The sequence below is a fragment of the Anabrus simplex genome, chromosome 3 (genome assembly GCF_040414725.1).
Source record: "Anabrus simplex isolate iqAnaSimp1 chromosome 3, ASM4041472v1, whole genome shotgun sequence".
In the NCBI taxonomy this organism is placed as follows: domain Eukaryota; kingdom Metazoa; phylum Arthropoda; class Insecta; order Orthoptera; family Tettigoniidae; genus Anabrus; species Anabrus simplex.
This window is the reverse complement of record NC_090267.1, coordinates 101,348,552-101,366,812: the sequence shown is the minus strand read 5'-3', so window position 1 is coordinate 101,366,812 and position 18,261 is coordinate 101,348,552. Positions and strand designations below refer to the sequence as shown.

The 18,261-nt window shown below is 37.8% G+C and overlaps 1 protein-coding gene across 1 annotated transcript in view; it reads left to right on the top strand.

The window, feature by feature from the left end:
* The window catches only part of LOC136867064 (uracil-DNA glycosylase), an 85,743-nt gene that overhangs the window by 12,175 nt on the left and 55,307 nt on the right, over nt 1-18,261 (top strand). The window contains exon 2 of the mRNA XM_067144168.2: nt 5,903-6,053. Coding sequence (XP_067000269.2) covers nt 5,903-6,053 — 151 coding nt within the window. The remainder of the gene's footprint in view (nt 1-5,902; nt 6,054-18,261) is intronic.

Here is an 18,261-nt window from a genome sequence, read left to right as displayed (position 1 = left end):
TAGTTTCAGTTTTGGCATTTTCCTTGCACAGACCTAGAGTACGCACTTGGGAGGATACTTCTGTACTGAAGTAGAAAGTTAATTGTTGTTTTCAAACACTTTTTCTTTCCACTTTTTCTTGGCTTGAGGTACACGGGGTGAATAACTGGCTGTAGAGGTGGTTGTGAAGGCAGGTGCATTCCTTGTGCTTAAGACACATTAGGAAATACTTTCCCTCAATTATCAGAGTTCTGTACTGTGTTCCTGCACATCTCGGAAACGAGACTAATATTTATAAAAACTTTCCTTACCCCTTTTTTAGTTATCAACCCTGAGAGATCTGGCGACGCGGTTGGTGTTGCTTAAGCTGTTAGCATGCATTCGGTAGATGGTGAGTTTGAATCACACTGTTGGCAGCCCACCCTTTTCACATGAGGCAAATGCTGGTGTTGTACCTTAATTAAGGCCATGGCCGCTTCCTTTACAATCCTAGCCTTTTCGCATCCTTGCATTGTCAGAAACTTTTGACGTGTTAGTGCGATGTTAAACCACCGGCATAAAAGAATGTTGATCAACAACTGCTGGTCATTTTGCTTGGCCATGAAAGATATTTAGCAACTTCAACTATACATAAGAAAAGTTTAATTTTTTAATTATTTTTACTTGTGGATGCCTGTCAGTTTGACAATTTCTATAGTATTGAACAACGTTCTAATGTAAAGGGGAAAAAATGTTGAAATCTCAACACATCTAGGCCGTCATTATCAACCACGGCACAATGAATACAGTAATCTTAAATATAATAATAATATTATTCGTTTTACAATACACTAACCACTTTCATGGTTTCCAGACACACCAAGCTGTCGGAATTTTGTACTCCAGATCTTTTACGTGACAGTGAATCTACCGTCACGAGGCTGAGGTATTTTAACACTTTAAAATACATTGCAATGAGCCAGTGTGGAACCTGCCCAATTGGGCTCAGAAGGCTTCTACAGTCTGAGCTGTTCAGCACAGCAGGCAAAAGCAAACTAATTCTAACCTCTTATGTTGTAAAGAAACCAGTGGTGATAACTTAATACATACACTTTTCTAAAAAAAGTTTTACCTCTTATGCTGTAAATAAACCAATGGTGAAAATTTAATTTATGGGCTCACCTAAACCAAGTTGGTAGCAGTTCCTACATCTCCAGCAACGTACATCGTGCAGCAGTACAAGCGGGAGCCTACAGCTTTCGTGGCAGTTCTGTCCTATTTTTATGTATATTCTGATACTGTATTTGTTTCCCATTTTGTGATGTGTTCTATATAAAATAAGTTGCTGTTTCTTTGGAAAGGATTTGTAATTTCAATTTTCTGATACTTTCTGAAACTCATTGATGTCATCCTAGGGAAGAAGAGTTTCTCTTATCATTTAATGAATGGGGCAGTATAAAGTCTACCGGCACTCGCTTTTTGAATGTAACACAAGTAAAATATCCATAAAGAAGACAAACAAATTTGAATTGTATTATAATCAAGGCTAGGATTCATGGTGTGGGTTACTGTAGTCGCATCCTAGTTCGGGAACCATGGACAACGGCTGAGTGGCCTAGTAAGTGGTCCTGAGAGTCGGGATACAAGTTGCTATGGAATGGGAGTGGGCATCTCTGACATATTCCGAGTCGCGGCCCTCCTTATGCTCAGGCGGCCAGAACTATACAATCCACTGTGGTCCCTAACCCGTCAGAGGAGAGATCCTCACTTGGACTACGTTTAAGTAGGGTAGCATCCTGCCTCATGAATGTACCAAACTCAACATTTTAAGCAAGCCTCGGACCTATGGGAGTAACAGAGTCCCGCTCTCATTTGACAGGCGAGGGACTCCTTGGAAACAACTTGGTGAACGAAATGGAATTCGAAGGGGAGCTATCAATATTAATGCGGCTTATGGAAGAAAGAAAGTAGAACTGGCTGAGTCAGCCAAGAGGATGCAACTGGATGTGCTAGGAGTAAGTGATATTCTGGTAAGGGGAGATAACGAGGAAGAGATACGAGATTATAAAGTGTGCTTGGTGGGTGTTAAAAAGTGAAGGGCAGAGTATGGGGTAGGGCTGTTTATCAGGAATACTATTTCATGCAACATAGTTTCTGTTAGGCATGTAAATGAGTTAATGGTGTCGGTAGATTTGGCAGTTGGAGGAATTAGGACTAAAATTATCTCCTTGTATTCACTATGTGAGGTGCAGATGAGGATGAAGTTGATAAGTTTTATGAAGCATTGAGTGACATCGTAGTCAGAGTCAACAGCAAGGATAGGATTGTGCTAATGGGCGTTTTCAATGCGAGAGTTCGAAATAGAACTGAAGGATATGAAAGGGTGATTGGTAAATGTGAGGAAGATATGGAAGCCAATGAGAATAGGAAGCGTTTGCTGGACTTCTGTGCTAGTATGTGTTTAGCAGTTACGAATACATTCTTCAAGCATAAGGCTATTCACCGCTACACATGGGAGGCTAGTGGTACCAGATCCATAATAGACTATATTTTAACAGACTTCGAATTCAGGAAGTCTGTTAGGAAAGTACGGGTTGTTCGGGGATTTTTTGATACAGACCACTATCTGATCTGTAATGAACTAAGTATCTCTAGGCCTAGGGTAGAGAAAATGAAATCTGTCTGCAAACGAATAAGGGTAGAAAATCTCCAGGATGAGGAAATTAGACAGAAGTACATGGAAATGGTTAGTGAGAAGTTTTGAACAGTGGACAGCAAGCAGGTTCAGGATGTAGAAATAAAATGGGTGGCATACGGGGATGCTGTAGTAGAAACAGCAAGGGAATGCCTAGGAACGACAGTGTGTAAAGACGGGGAAAAGCAAACATCTTGGTGGAATGATGAAGTGAGAGCAGTATGTAAACGTAAAAAGAAGGCTTATCAGAAATGGCTCCAAACAAGGGCCGATGCAGACAGGAAATTGTACGTAGGTGAAAGAAACAGAGCGAAACAAATAGTTGTTGAATCCAAAAACAAGTCGTGAGAAGATTTTGGTAATAACCTGGAAAGGCTAGGTCAGGCAGCAGGGAAACCTTTCTGGACAGTAATAATGAATCTTAGGAAGGGAGGGAAAAAGGAAATGAACAGTGTTTTGGGTAATTCAGGTGAACTCATAACAGATCCCAGGGAATCACTAGACAGCTGGAGGGAATATTTTGGAAATCTTCTCAACGTAAAAGGAACTCTTCCTGGTGGTGCGGCAAACAACCAAGCTCATGGGGAGAAAGAAAATTATGTTGGTGAAATTACGCTTGAAGAAGTGGAAAGGATGGTAAATATACTACATTTTCATAAAGCAGCAGGAATAGATGAAATTAGACCTGAAATTGTGAAGTATAGTGGGAAGGCTGGGGTGAAATGGCTTCATAGAATAGTAAGATTAGCATGGAGTGTTGGTAAATTACCTTTAGATTGGACAAAAGCAGTAATTGCACCTATCTATAAGCAAGGGAGCAGGAAGGATTGCAACAACTATTGAGGTATCTCATTGATTAGTACACCAGGCAAAGTATTTATTGGTATCTTGGAAGGGAGGGTGCGATCACTGGTTGAGAGGAAGTTGGATGGAAACCAGCGTGGTTTCAGACCACAGAGGGGCTGTCAGGATCAGATTTTCAGTATATGCCAGGTAATTGAAAAATGTTACGAGAGAAATTGGCAGTTGTGTTTATGTTTCGTAGATCTAGAGAAAGCATATGACAGGGTACCGAGGGAAAAGATGTTTGTCATACTGGGGGACTATGGAATTAGGGGTAGATTATTAAAATCAATCAAAGGCATTTATGTTGATAATTGGGCTGCAGAGAGAATTGATGGTAGAATGAGTTCTTGGTTCATGTTACTTACTGGGGTTAGATAAGACCTTTGCTGATCATAGGTACAGATGGATCATCTGCTGAAAGGTATGAAGTGGCAGGGAGGGATTTAGTTAGGTGGAAATGTTTGTCCTATGCTGACGACTTGGTGTTAATGGCAGATTGTGCCGAAAACCTGCAGTCTAATATCTTGGAACTTGAAAATAGGTGCAATGAGTATGGTATGAAAATTAGCCTCTCAAAGACTAAATTGATGTCAGTAGGTAAGAAATTCAACAGAATTGAATGTCGGATTGGTGATACAAAGCTGGAACAGGTCGATAATTTTAAGCATTTAAGTTGTGTGTTCTCCCAGGATGGTCATATGGTAAGTGAGATTGAATCAAGGTGTAGTAAAGCTAATGCAGTGAGCTTGCAATTGCGATCAACAGTGTTCTGTAAGAAGGTCAGCTCAGACGAAACTATCTCTACATCGGTCTGTTTTCAGACCAACTTTGCTTTACGGGAGCGAAAGCTGGGTGGATTGAGGATATCTTATTCACTGCTGGTACAAACAGGTGGGAACAATGGCAGAAGGGTACTCGGAATGAGGAAATAAAGGCTAAATTAGGAATTAACTCCATGGATGAAGCTGTACGCATATATCGGCTTCAGTGGTGGGGTCATGTGAGACGAATGGAGGAGGCTAGGTTACCTATGAGAATAATGGACTCTGTTATGGAGCGTAAGAGGAGTAGAGGGAGACCAAGATGACGATGGTTAGACTCAGTTTCTAACGATTTAAGGATAACAGGAATAGAAAAAAACGAGGCCACGGCACTAGTTGCAAACAGAGGATTGTGGCGACATTTCGTAAATTCAAAGAGGCTTGCAGACTGAACGCTGAATGGCATAATGGTCTATAATGTATGTATGTAATATTTGTTTCCTTATTAGGTCAGTTTAAATTTTGTCATATGTTTATAAATTATGATATTTGGAGTGATTGAAAACATATTTTATTTTCCATCATTTGTCCATATTTTGAGGTATAGTACATTATCTCTTATGTATTTGAGGACATTTTGAATTTATTTACATAATTTAACATCTGTAGTATTAATAAAAATGAGATGTGTGTGTCTATTTGTTTTATTTGTTTAGGTTAGGCTTAAAAACTAGTTGACCGATTGAGCTGAAAATTGGTAAGGATGTAGCTTGGAACCCGCAGTCATGCAAGGGATACTTTTGATTTTGATATATTTCATTGTTTTAAACTAGTGGGAGATTTTCAACACTTTCCTCTTCATATTCAGACAACACACTTCACTACCAAGCACCACAGAAATACACAATAGTGATTACATCCCTCCATGTAGTTTTGGTGGCAGGAAGGGCATCCAGCCGTAAAACAGGGCCAAATCCACATGTGCAACACAGTTCGCATCCATGACCCCACAGGTGTGGGAAAAGTGGTAGGAAAAGAAGAGGAACTAGTGTGAGATTTTACAGGGGTATGTCCTTGATTTGGGCAGTTTTTTGTCCCACATTAACTAAAATAATGCGTAAAAATTAACTGCACCACGTGACACTGAAATTGAATTTTTTACAAGAAATGTCACTTGCATTTTCTTTGTAAGTCCCCAGTTTTCAAGAAAATTCTTGGGTTTTTCATTTTCTTTTTTGCTGTGTTCACCTTCATATTAATAGGGTACTTACTTTGCACTTAAGTATAGGTCACACTCGTCTGCTGGTTGATCTATGGCTGAAATTTTTACATTTAAGTTATTCTTGAGAGAAAATCATTTCAAATTTTTTACTAGCATCAATATTTCAAAGCTGAATGCTGATATTTCTTTGAAATTTGCTTGTGGAAAGGAAGTTCTGCTCTATGCACATTCGTTTCTTTCTTGGTGGTTTTGGCCTTTAACTGTGCTTCTCTTATAGGTATGAAAATTTGATACAATATTCTTCACATTGCACCAGTTTAATAAAAGTCCATATTTTTACAATTTTTAGCCATTTTATACAAAAATTTCACTATTGCTTCCCCTTTTTGAAAAATAATTTATTTTTCTTTCTCCCTTTAGTTGAGTCAATTTCTGGTTGAAGAACGTAGGAGAAGCACTGTGTTTCCTCGAGAGGAGGAAGTATGGACATGGACTCGGCTGTGCTCTGTTTCAGATGTTAAAGTCGTAATACTGGGTCAGGATCCATATCATAATCCAGGACAAGCACATGGTAATAATATCATATTACTTTTGTTAACATTTGGAATATGGTGACAGGTTTAAGAGGAGAACATTGTATTGTTGTTTGTTGCACTTTGTTAAGCATTTTATCATCTCGTATTTTTGTGTACTATGCTGGCTCTGCGGTCTTAGGTTAGCGAGCCTGCCTCTTCTCTGGAGGCCACTGGTTCGATTTCTGGCCACGTTAGGGATTTTTTTCCTGGATCTCAGGGCCTGTTTGATGTCCACTCAGCTTACTTGAGAGCAGTCGGGAAGCTACCTAACAATGAGATAGCTGCCTCAGTCTAAAAAGTCAAGAATTATGGCTGAGAGGATTTGTGGTCTGCAGTCCCTGAGTCTGAGCAGCAGTCACTTGGTAGGCCAAGGCCATTCAGGGCTGTAGTTTTATTTTAATGTATGTACTTCTGTTGAAGGATTGTACCTTTAAAGGTGGTAAGGAATGGTAAAAATCCACTATATTATAACAGGGAAGTAAAGAGACTAAGAAGGAGGTGCAGGTTGGAAAGAAATAGAGTTAGAAATGGCTGTGGAAGTAAGGAGAAATTGAAGGAACTTATAGCAAATTGAATCTAGGAAAGAGGTCAGCTAAGGAATACATGATGGCAAGCATAATTGGTGGCCATACTAATTTTAGTGAAAAATGGAAGAGTATGTATAAGTACTTTAAGACAGAAACAGGTTCCAAGAAGGACATTCCAGGAAACATTAATGAACAAGGGGAGTGTGTATGCGAGGATCTTCAAAAGGCAGAAGTATTCAGCCAGCAGTATGTAAAGATTGTTGGTTACAAGGATAATGTCCAGATAGAGGAGGTGACTAATGCTAAAGAACTATTAAAATTTTCCTATGACAGCAATGACATTTACAGGAAGATACAAAAGTTGAAAAATAGAAAAGCAGCTGGAATTGATAAGGTTTCGGGGGATATACTAAAGGCAATGGGTTGGGATATAGTACCATATCTGAAATACTTACTTGATTATTGTTTGGTTGAAGGAGCTATACCAAATGAATGGAGAGTTGCTATAGTAGCCCCTGTGTATAAAGGAAACGGTGTTAGACATAAAGCTGAAAATTATATACCGGTACCAGTCAGTTTGACATGCATTGTATGTAAGCTTTGGGAAAGCATTCTTTCTGATTATATTAGACATGTTTGCAAAATTAATAACTGGTTTGACAGAAGGCAGTTTGGGTTTAGGAAAGGTTATTCCACTGAAGCTCAGCTTGTAGGATTTCAGCAAGATATAGCAGATATCCTGGATTCAGGAGGTCAATTGGACTGTATCGCAATTGACCTGTGTAAGGCATTTGATAGGGTAGATCATGGAAGACTACTGGCAAAAATGAGTGCAATTGGACTAGACAAAAGAGTGACTGAATGGGTGGCTCTGTTTCTAGAAAATAGAACTCAGAGAATTAGAGTAGGTGAAGCTTTATCTGTCTCTGTAAAAATTAAGAGGGGAATTCCTCAAGGCAGTATTATTGGACCTTTATGTTTTCTTATATGTATTAATGATATGTGTAAAGAAGTTCGATCAGAGATAAGGCTTTTCACAGATGTTATTCTGTACTGAGTAATAAATAAGTTACAAGATTGTGTGCAACTGCAAAATGACCTCAATTATGTTGTGAGATGGACAGTAGGCAATGGTATGATGATAAACAGGGATAAAAGTCAGGTTGTGAGTTTCACAAATAGGAAAAGTCCTCTCAGTTAATTACTGCGTTGATGGGGTGAAAGTTCCCTTTGGGGATCATTGTAAATACCTAGGTATTAATATAAGGAAAGAGCTTCATTGGGATAATCACATAAATGGAATTGTAAATAAAGGTTACAGATCTCTGCGCATGGTTATGAGAGTATTTAGGGGTTGTAGTAAGGATGTAAAGGAGAGAGCATATTTGTCTCTGGTGAGACCCCAACTTGAGTATGGTTCCAGTGTATGGGACCCTTACCAGGATTACTTGATTCAGGAACTGGAAAAAATCCAAAGAAAGCAGCCCGATTTGTTCTGGGCGATTTCCAACAAAAGAGTAGCGTTACAAAAATGTGTCAAAATTTGGGCTGGGAAGACTTGGGAGAAAGGAGGAGATGAGCTGCTCGACTAAGTGGTATGTATTAAATAACACTTGAATGTTTTATTATTCATCCACCTATTCAATACAACACAATTTTAAAAATTAGGACATTGTCCTTATCAAAGTTGTTAACATGAAATTAATATATTATATGGTACATGTTTTGCCTATCAATAGTAGGCATCATCAGCCACATTTTTCGCCTTAGGATAGATCAGGTACCTGATTGGAAATAATTTATGAATGCTGTTTAAAACTATGTCGTTTAAAATGTATTGGATATTGTTAAACACTATTACAGTATAAAATGTTGTATGCTGTTATTTGACAATATTGGTGATAATATTGGAGTCTGAAAACATGATAATTATTTGACGATTATGACATATTACAATAGAGATAAAAATCAGAAAACACATTCCATTTAGTTGTCAGATGGCATATTGTTAAAAACGTATGAAAAGTTGAGCAATGGTGATGGTCGTTGGTTCTTGAAGTTATAAAATATTGATTTTCATTTATTTGCTTATAAATATTCGATAATTTTCATATGGTCTGGTTCCTTTTGAGATAATAGTAGTTGGAAATGTTGGTGCCGTAGGCTATATTGAAGTCTTTGTAGGTGTCATTAGACCATCTTGATCACCAACGTCCGAGGCGGACAGGCATGCTAAGAAGAAGAAGAAGAAGAAGAAGGCTCTTTGCTGTTGGGCGTGTTGAGGTGAGCGGATTAGTTGGAAGGGAACGTTGTTGTCATTCGGTGGTTAGCCAAAGATAAGACGAGTTCCCTTCGACCGCTCAAAGAAGATGGTATAAACTTTCAATCAGTTAATTTCAACTGCGTTAATGCATTAGTTTCCAGTAGACGAAAGCAGGACCAGCAGTTCTATTCTGTGTTCCACGAACACATGACAATTTTTGAAACCAAAAACCAGAACTTTAAATACCAAGTAGTTTATCTTTAACATTCAACGTATATTTATTTCAGTAGTTTAGTCAGGAGAAGCAGGACAGTCACACCCATAAACGTTCTTGTAACGCCAATATTTCATATGGTTATAAGTGTTTTTATTTGAACGAGTGTGTTATCAAACAATACAAGTGTTCCCAGTGTTCCGTGTACATGAATGCGCGACAGTTTAGACTAGATCTATGTCTTTATACATTTTGCTTCATTGTGTGTATTTCATCCAATCTTTTTCAGACAGAAACAGGACTGTCAAATCCAAGAATGCTCTTAAAGAGTCAAGTTTTCCACACCATTATAAGTGTCCTTGTTGTGTTTTGTATATATTCCAGTGTTCCCTGTTCTATGAACACAAGACTGTTAGAGCCAGAACTGGGAACTTTCTAAGCTCCAAGTTCTCCTTGCCAAGTGTATGTTACATTTCTAGGTAATATCTATCAACTCAATGATGTATTTCCAAGCAACCACCTATAGGTGCATGGATTTTTCATTATGATGATTGTTAACAGTTTCCCCTTAATTTAATTTTCACCAAGAACTGATGATGACTCCATGGAGTTGAAACCGGACTTCTTATAATTGAATAAGTTGTTGTAATGTGTTGAATGGTGGAACATCCCTCAAACTCTACATTATTGAATCCATTCATTCGGGTGTTGTTCTCCTCAAGAAATACATGAACGCAAATGCTCACAGGGCATTCCCATTTCAATATTCTCAGCTTTTTTTTTTAAATGTAATTATTTTTTCACAAGCCCCATTTTTGTATTTTAACACACTCACTTCAGTGTATTTGGAATAGTCATCTGTCAATGTTAGGAAATATTTCCCTCCTCCCAAGGTTTCAGGTTTTACATAACAAACATCAGAGTAAACAAGATCTTAGGGAGCTGGTGATTTCACTAGTCTATCTGGGAAAGGAGCCCTTCTAGCTCTGCCTTTCATGCACACTTCACACTTCTCACTACCTTTTTGCTTGCCCATCAAATCACTGTCAGGCAAATTTTCAGCATGCCCAAAACGGTCATGCCATATTTCTCTTGTCACCATCTTGCAAGCAACTGCACACACAGATTCCTGTTCACCATCACTATCTTGACAGTCAGATTTCTCTAGTTCATACCAATCACATTTGATGATATACATGTCATCTTCTCTTGCACAGGCACTGAACAATTCTTCATCTCCATTCCCTTTGTCATGTCATAAGCAGTCAGCTTTCCATTGTCTATCTCAAAACACACATTAGTTTTCTCAAGTTGCCTCACCGACAAAATATTATCAGATGCATCTGGAACCCGCAGCACTTTGGTTAGTTTCAAAGTCCATCCACCACACTGATCACTTATTTTCAGCACAATGGACCCACTGCCTTTCACATCACATACGACACTTTTCTTTCCCATCTGCACTAAACCTGACATTTCTTGCAAAGTTGTTCAACAATTCACAGTGAGGTATAATGTGATGGTTACAACCATTGTCCACAGTCCAAGTATTTGCATCACTTGACTTTTCGTCCTGTTACATTCTTTGTCCTCAGGTCCTCTCATCAAATGTACAGCATATTTCACTTTCACAGTGCTATTTCCAATCTTCTTTTCTTCTGTCTCCAGTTCTTTCTTCTCTTCATAAGTGGCAACTTTATTCTTGAATTATCTCTGTGGCTTCTTGTTGTCATGGGCATTGCTGTATGAGCCCCTATTGTCACTTGTATTACCCTCAGAGTTTCTACACTTAAACGAAAGATGTCCCTCTTTGCTACTAGTGTAACAAATGACATTTCCTCTTGACTTGGCTTCCCTTACTTTTGGACACTCTTGCAAAATGCCCAAGTTGACCACAGCAGTGACAGGATCTATCGGAAGAGCTGAATTTTTCATCAGAGAAATTGTGTTTCTTCTAAAAACCATTGAATTTTCCTTTGTTCTTCATAACATAGCTTCTCAATTCTTGATTTTTCTTCTCACGTTCATCCTTCTCTCTCTCTAGTCTATCTTCTTCAAGCACAATTTACTCTTCACATTTTCAGACGATAGTTTTTCTTCACTTAACTCCATCACATGGGCAGTAGTTTGTAATTTTCTTGCTTCAAACCTCTCAGCATGTAGGCCGCCAGGTCTTGATCATTGATGTTGGGATCCATGATTTCTCAGTTTTTCCACTAATTGGTCAACCCAGTTCAGATATTCCAAAACAGGTTCATCATGTTTCTTGATACAGCTTGCCAATATTTGTCCATGGTACTCACAAATTGAAAGGAGAGATCTTAAAATGGATTGCCTTAAATCTGTTCCAGGCATGCTTTGCTCGTTCATGTCTGGTTACATCACTCAAGTAACAGTCCTCTACCAACTCCATCAAGTAACTAAGTGCAGTGGCATTTAGGTTCTCTTAGTCTGTAGTTAAATCATCATCATCATTGTAACCAGGATCGATGGCAGCCCAGCATTTCTTTCTTGTTAGGAAAGCCTTCACTCGTTTGCACCACACCATATAGTTTTTCGGCCCAAGTCTCTCAATCTTCGGCGTATCCGCAACTGATGCCATTTTTACTCACGACTTATTGGCGCACTGGGCCCATAACCTATCAGAAATAAATTTGGGCACAACTCTCAATAATTGATTAGAAAAATTTATTAAAAACTTTCTGTCTCAACTCAACACTTAACAATACATTGTGCAATCACTCGGCACAAAAAGACAAAAGAATCATAGTTTCAGTCATAGAGTAATAATAAATTTTGCGGGGTTCTGGTACGAGAAGGTTGGATACACAATCTCTGGATAAAGCAATTGAATAATTAAAAAAAACCACTACCATAGATATGAAAAATACTACAGACACTACGAACTATTTTTTCACATCATGTCAAATTTTTAACGACACTAAGTGCAGAAGAAAAATTAATTCTAATAGAATAAACAGATGAAATGTGTTTGGCAAAAAGATTGATATTGTTTTCACCAGTATCTGCCGTAACTTCATTAAGATGCAGTGTTGAAGGCATATATTACATGATCTTTTAGAACTTCTTGCCAGAATTTCTGAGGATTGGAACTGATACTTTGTTCACATTTGGAGACATACTTTGTGTAGCAGGATTTGGATTCAGACGTGCATTCACTTCTTAATTTAGAAAAATGCTAATAATCACTATTGAGAACTGATATTTTGTACACCTTGTGTGCTTTCTTCTTTTCAATAATCAGTGATTTCAATTTATGATTATACCAATTTGGGAATTTGGGAGTCTTAAAATTCCGTGTAGGGAAGTAAAATTCCATGCCATAATGTAGTTCCAAATAGAAGGTTTCTGCTGCTTTATCAGTTGATACATTCTGAAACATCACCTTTCAGATGAATTGAGAGAGGTGATAATTTAGTTCATTATAATCAGCATTTAAAAAACCAAAATAACTAACAGCAAGTAAGGAATTGTATAGCTCATTTATAGGTAAAGCAATCTCTGATTCTGGGTGGTGTCTATCGAGGGGGACAATACTTTCATTACTAGATTTTACTTCAATGGAACGGGAGTTACTGAAAAATGAATCAAGAAAATGATTCTGAAAATTTGGGGTATCATTTAACTGATTTAAAAAACTGAGCTGAGGAAATGTGTCTATAACAAAACTGGACAGCACCATGTGGTTTCCCACTGACATAAAGCCAGGAAATGTTTCATCATTTAATATCGAATTAAGATGTGGTAGATTGTAATCTCCAAGAAGGAGCAATAAATGGTTGTCACAATTTGAGATAATTTTTTCAACAGCAATGTAAGGGTCGAAATATTTTTGGACAGGAGACCTGCGTGGAATGTATACAGCACCAATGATTAATTTTGTGGTGTTAAAAGTCAGGGACACAAACAGCTGTTCAATTGTGCTGTTACATGGTATCAGAGAAGGTTTAAACTTCTTGTTAATACAGATCATTACACCCCCATGTGATGCCTTCATACTTGTTAAAGAAGACCTATCGCATCTGAAAATTCAATATTTCTCGAGGCAGAGTTCCTTATCTCTAATTTCATCACTTAAGTTTGTTTCTGTTAATATCATGAAGTAGTAGTCATCTAATCATGAAGAAATTCTAAGTTCAGGTAGTTTGCTTCTAAGTCCATTTATATTTTGATAATACCCTCTAAAGTATTCAACTAACCTTTTTACTGATGTCTTTGGTGCCTTCCTAGGATTGTGTATCTGTCCTCTGTGAACTGATTCCCTTTCTACCAACTGTATTTCATACACCTTGTTGATCAAAAAGAGAACATCAGCGACCACCAGTACTCATACATCAAGGTAACATTCAAATGGGTAAAAGAGCTTACATACACCCGACAACGTGACATCACAACTGTCCCACAGCCTGTTCTCTTTTTGATCAACAAGCTAACATTAGAATGCCACAACATCAATGCAGCATGCCAACACCACAAGATTAGTGTATACAAAGAAGATAGTCAATGACACTATTTTAATGCACCACCAAATATAGTATTCAATAATAAGCCTTCAGTTAAGAATACAACAATAAAATAACTTCTAGCTTCGGAAGTTGCAAACACCAAATTTATCAACCTTTGATAAGAAACTAATCAGTAGATCTGAGCATATAGTTAAATAATATGTCAAAACTTTACCTGTTGGAATGTTTTTCTTTTTTAGATTTTGTTTAAAAATGTTTTAACTCACTTCAATTTTACCATTGTCTATTGTACCATATAAGTTAATCACTTCTTACTCTTGACCAAGGCATTAGGCCTTTAGCATTTAATGATTCTCATATCTCATCAAGTTTCTTAAATAATGACTATACATCATGTTAATGTTTTAAATTATAAGAATTTTTAGATTATGTCATAACTAAACAGGTACCTGTTTTGGTATTTAGGTGAAGAAAAGGGGCGAAACATGTCCCATGTTCATAGTTTAGTGAGAAAAGAACATAAATCTTATAGACATGATGCTGTATAGGCTTTCGGGCTTATGCCGTGTCAAGAAAATAAGGTGAAATTCTTAACGTTTCGCAGAAGACTGTGCTCTGCGTCCTCAGAAGAAATCTCGTGGTCAGTCGACATGGCACAATCCCAAAAGCCTATACAGCATCATGTCTATAAGTATGGGCCGTGAAAGCATTAACGGCAACATTAATCTTATGATTACCGGGCGAGTTGGCCGTGCGCGTAGAGGCGTGCGGCTGTGAGCTTGCATCCGGGAGATAGTAGGTTCGAATCCCACTATCGGCAGCCCTGAAAATGATTTTCCGTGGTTTCCCATTTTCACACCAGGCAAATGCTGGGGCTGTACCTTAATTGAGGCCACGGCCGCTTCCTTCCAACTCCTAGGCTTTCCCATCCCATCGTCGCCATAAGACCTATCTGTGTCGGTGCGACGTAAAACCCCTAGCAAAAAAAAAAATCTTATGATTGATTGTATTGAATAGGTGGGAAAAAACACACAATAAATTCTACACATTTTAAAAGGAGTTACTTTCAATACGCTTTAAAAAAACAATGAATTTTATAACTTGCAACTTATCATCTGCTGGATCCGACACTTCGGTACCAATCGTGTTCTTAAACATGCACGTATAACAGGCATTAAGACTATTATTACCTTCGTCTTTAGTTCCATTGCACATCGTACTCACATTATTGCCAAATTTTTCATGTGGAGAGGATACTAGATCACTGTTTACCGCCATGATGCATTGAACACCTTTTTCCTTTTCTGCCTCGATTGCAATTTCATTTTCTGGGAAGACAAAGTGAACTTTATCGTCAACATCTTTCTTTTTTCATAAATGTCAGTTCATATGTACCATCTCCTGTGGTTCCAATTCTGCCAATAAAATATATAGTCCTTCTTTGGTAGGATATTTTATTATGGTAAAATCATATATTTTTTAAATTTCACATTTACCACGTCTTCATTTTCATTTGCCTCATACTGCTCCATATCACGTTTTAGATAATATGGAGGTTGAAGGCGTGGTAAACATATATTTAATGGCATAAATTATTATAATATTGATAGTACATCTTCTTCCACTTGAAACTCATGTAGCACTGGCTACTTCGTACAGAAACGATTCTTAATTCTAATGTTTTGTCTGGCACTGCTGTTAGAATTAAATGTGGTACATTTGTGGAGCGTGATTAGCTCAGTGGCTTAGCTGCTGACTTCCCACCCAGAATGCTGGGGTTTGAATCCTGGTCAGTCCTGGGTTGAGACTTTTCATTTCAAAAATCATGTAGCGTTAGGAAGGACATTCGGGTTTAAACCTCCAGCCAAAACCAAAATGTGCCTGGGTGGTTCCAGCAACCACAGAAATACCTGGGATAAGCTGAAGAAAGTTTCAAAATCAAATTTGATACATTGCTGTAAATATTCTAATTCTTTTTTATTTTTTTAACTCAAAATAGTGATCAAATTCACACATTTGTAGACGATTACATTTTAGTCTGTACAATAAGTTAGTGATTGGATTCACCTCACCTACCCCGTCTAGGGACACTGTGACCTTGTCAAAAGTAAGGGGGCTTGTGTGCTCGATCCTGCAGGCTGTGCTGTAATACTTTCAGAGCATGTAACATGACAGTTTTACTCCTCAGACCAACCCACCACACTAATAGGGGTGTAGGTAGAGAAAGTTTGTGCCAGATAGCGCTCGTGTGGTACTGGGTAAGTGCAATGCGATTCTTATGTTTTTCCCAGTCAGTTGCGAGGAATGTATAGATTGAAGCTAAAGCCGATTATATCTTTTTACTCAAAGACTATATTAATTTTATAGGTACATCCCCTAGTATATAATGGAAAATTTTCAGTGTTTAAGCATTGCACATCTGCAAAATGAGCTACAGACCAGAGGTGCTAAAACTTATAATGGATTTTGAATTACTCGTCGCGAGTCATGAAGTATTTTGCGGCTCAGTTATGCCTTCATGTAATTGTTGCCTGTTGAGTGAACTTGAACATCGTAGTAGGCATTGCCTTATTCTCCGCTCGGTAATTGTACGCCTTCTAGCGGCTGGGATGGTACTAGGCTCCATTGTCGCTAGTATGTGCTGCTCTCTAGCTGCGAGAAGTTGAACTGACTCTGCAATCGACTGATGTAAGACGACAATGAATGAGGAGTGCAGTTGTTTCTGATTATTAGTTTGAAGAAGGCAGATTGCTGGCAACGATCTGGTTATACATTAAGGAATGAAACTACACATTCGAGGACTGTGAAGATGGTTTTAGGACTGGATTTTGGGTAAATGATCGTCCATCTGGGCGATTACGCCCGAAGACTTGGTTTGTTATTCTAAGAGTTGTTATTCTCCGACGTGCGAGTATATTTGAATGTGTTTCTCTACTGGACTAATCTAGTCAACGGAATCTACTAATGCATGGTATTTAAGGAAAATAGAAACTGTTTTGGTGTTATAAGGAGGTGAAAAATTACGGATTCAATCTTTCGGAAATTCGATATTGAGAAATATTTGAGAAACAGGTTGTGATCCTATCCATGTGATGTTGAATTTTATCCTTGGGGTTTCAATGTAATTGTAATGATGTAATTAATTTTAGCTTCATGATGCGGTTGTTTAAATGGTTCATGGACGTAAGATAACAAATCAATGTTAGAGGAGCTCCTAAGAAAGAGTGGTTATGTACATAGTATGAGTATAATGATCTATAAGGTGGTTTAATTTCATTTTATTTAATTTATTCTAAAAATCATGTTTATTATTTTGAAGATTTTTCAACCACCTTTTGGGGAAGTGAGATAATTAGGAGAAAGCTTTTCTAATGGACTCCTCGGTTCTTTCGTGTAGCCATCTTTTTTGTGGTGGTGGTCACGTGTTTCGTTGTCATGTAACAGAATGCAAACTGTTAGTGGGCGTTACTCTGTTGAGTTTGACATGTGAGTGTCAATTGATTATTATGGCATGTGATATTCGCCTGATAGAGATATGATTTTTCTGTGAGCGGGACTCCTTCCTGCGGTCTGGTGATATTTAGTTGATTTATGTGTCTCTTGGAGTAGCAATATTTATTTATTTATTTATTTGTCCCTCAATTATTTGTGGGTATTTATTGCATGACAATTGATTTTTCTTCTTGGGATAATTCGGGTTGCATGACGTTTGCGATGAAATACCATTTTCATATATTAAGTACAACCGAGAGAGTGCATTAGAAAAGGTTTTCAGTTTGGTATCCTAATTCTAGCGTTCAAGCATTGTAAAATTGGTGCTAATAATTTTTTTTTTATACCTTTAAATAATCTTCAATTGACGAATGATATTTTAAAATATTTTAATTCGTAGATTGTTAGACAGGGTCGGAAGTTTTGTTTTAATCAATTTAGCCTCAGTTAAAGTTTCCTTTAAAAAAAATCAAATCTGAGGATTTGTTATTTCAGCCAACTATTAATTAAAACTTAGTTTTAATTGTTCCACTCGGTTTCTGGAGCCCTTGTTTCCACAACTCGCGACGACCTTTTCTTGGGATTTCTTGGTAAGTTTTCTGTTTATTATTATTATTCTTGTATTGCTTGCAATAATCCCGGGTCATGCTAAACACTCTTGCTTATTGATATTATTTGTGTTGTGAGAAACTAGCGGGAGGAAGGAAGAATTAGTTCAGCGGTAATTACAAAACACCACGCTTTATTATCCAAATAATGAATAGGAGTCAGCATGCCTTCTCCTAAAGATTTCAATTACTTGAGTATTGTACACTGATAAATATACCGCCAGGCTGAGTGGCTCAGACGGTTAAGGCGCTGGCCTTCTAACCCCAACTTGGCAGGTTCGATCCTGGCTCAGTCCGGTGGTATTTGAAGGTGCTCAAATACGACAGTCCCGTGTCGGTAGATTTACTGGCACGTAAAAGAACTCCTGTGGGACTAAATTCCGGCACCTCGGCGTCTCCGAAGACCTTAAAAAGTAGTTAGTGGGACGTAAAGCAAATAACATTAATTAATTATTATGATAAATATACCTCCAGAAGACTTAAACCATAGAGATTTAAATATGCACTTGCTCCTCTTGCTTATAGACTTCGATCCATGTATTTGTTTTAGGTTGATGGTTTACATGAAACTGCAGATACAGCCTTGTCAGCCACCAAAGGCATGTGAATTTCT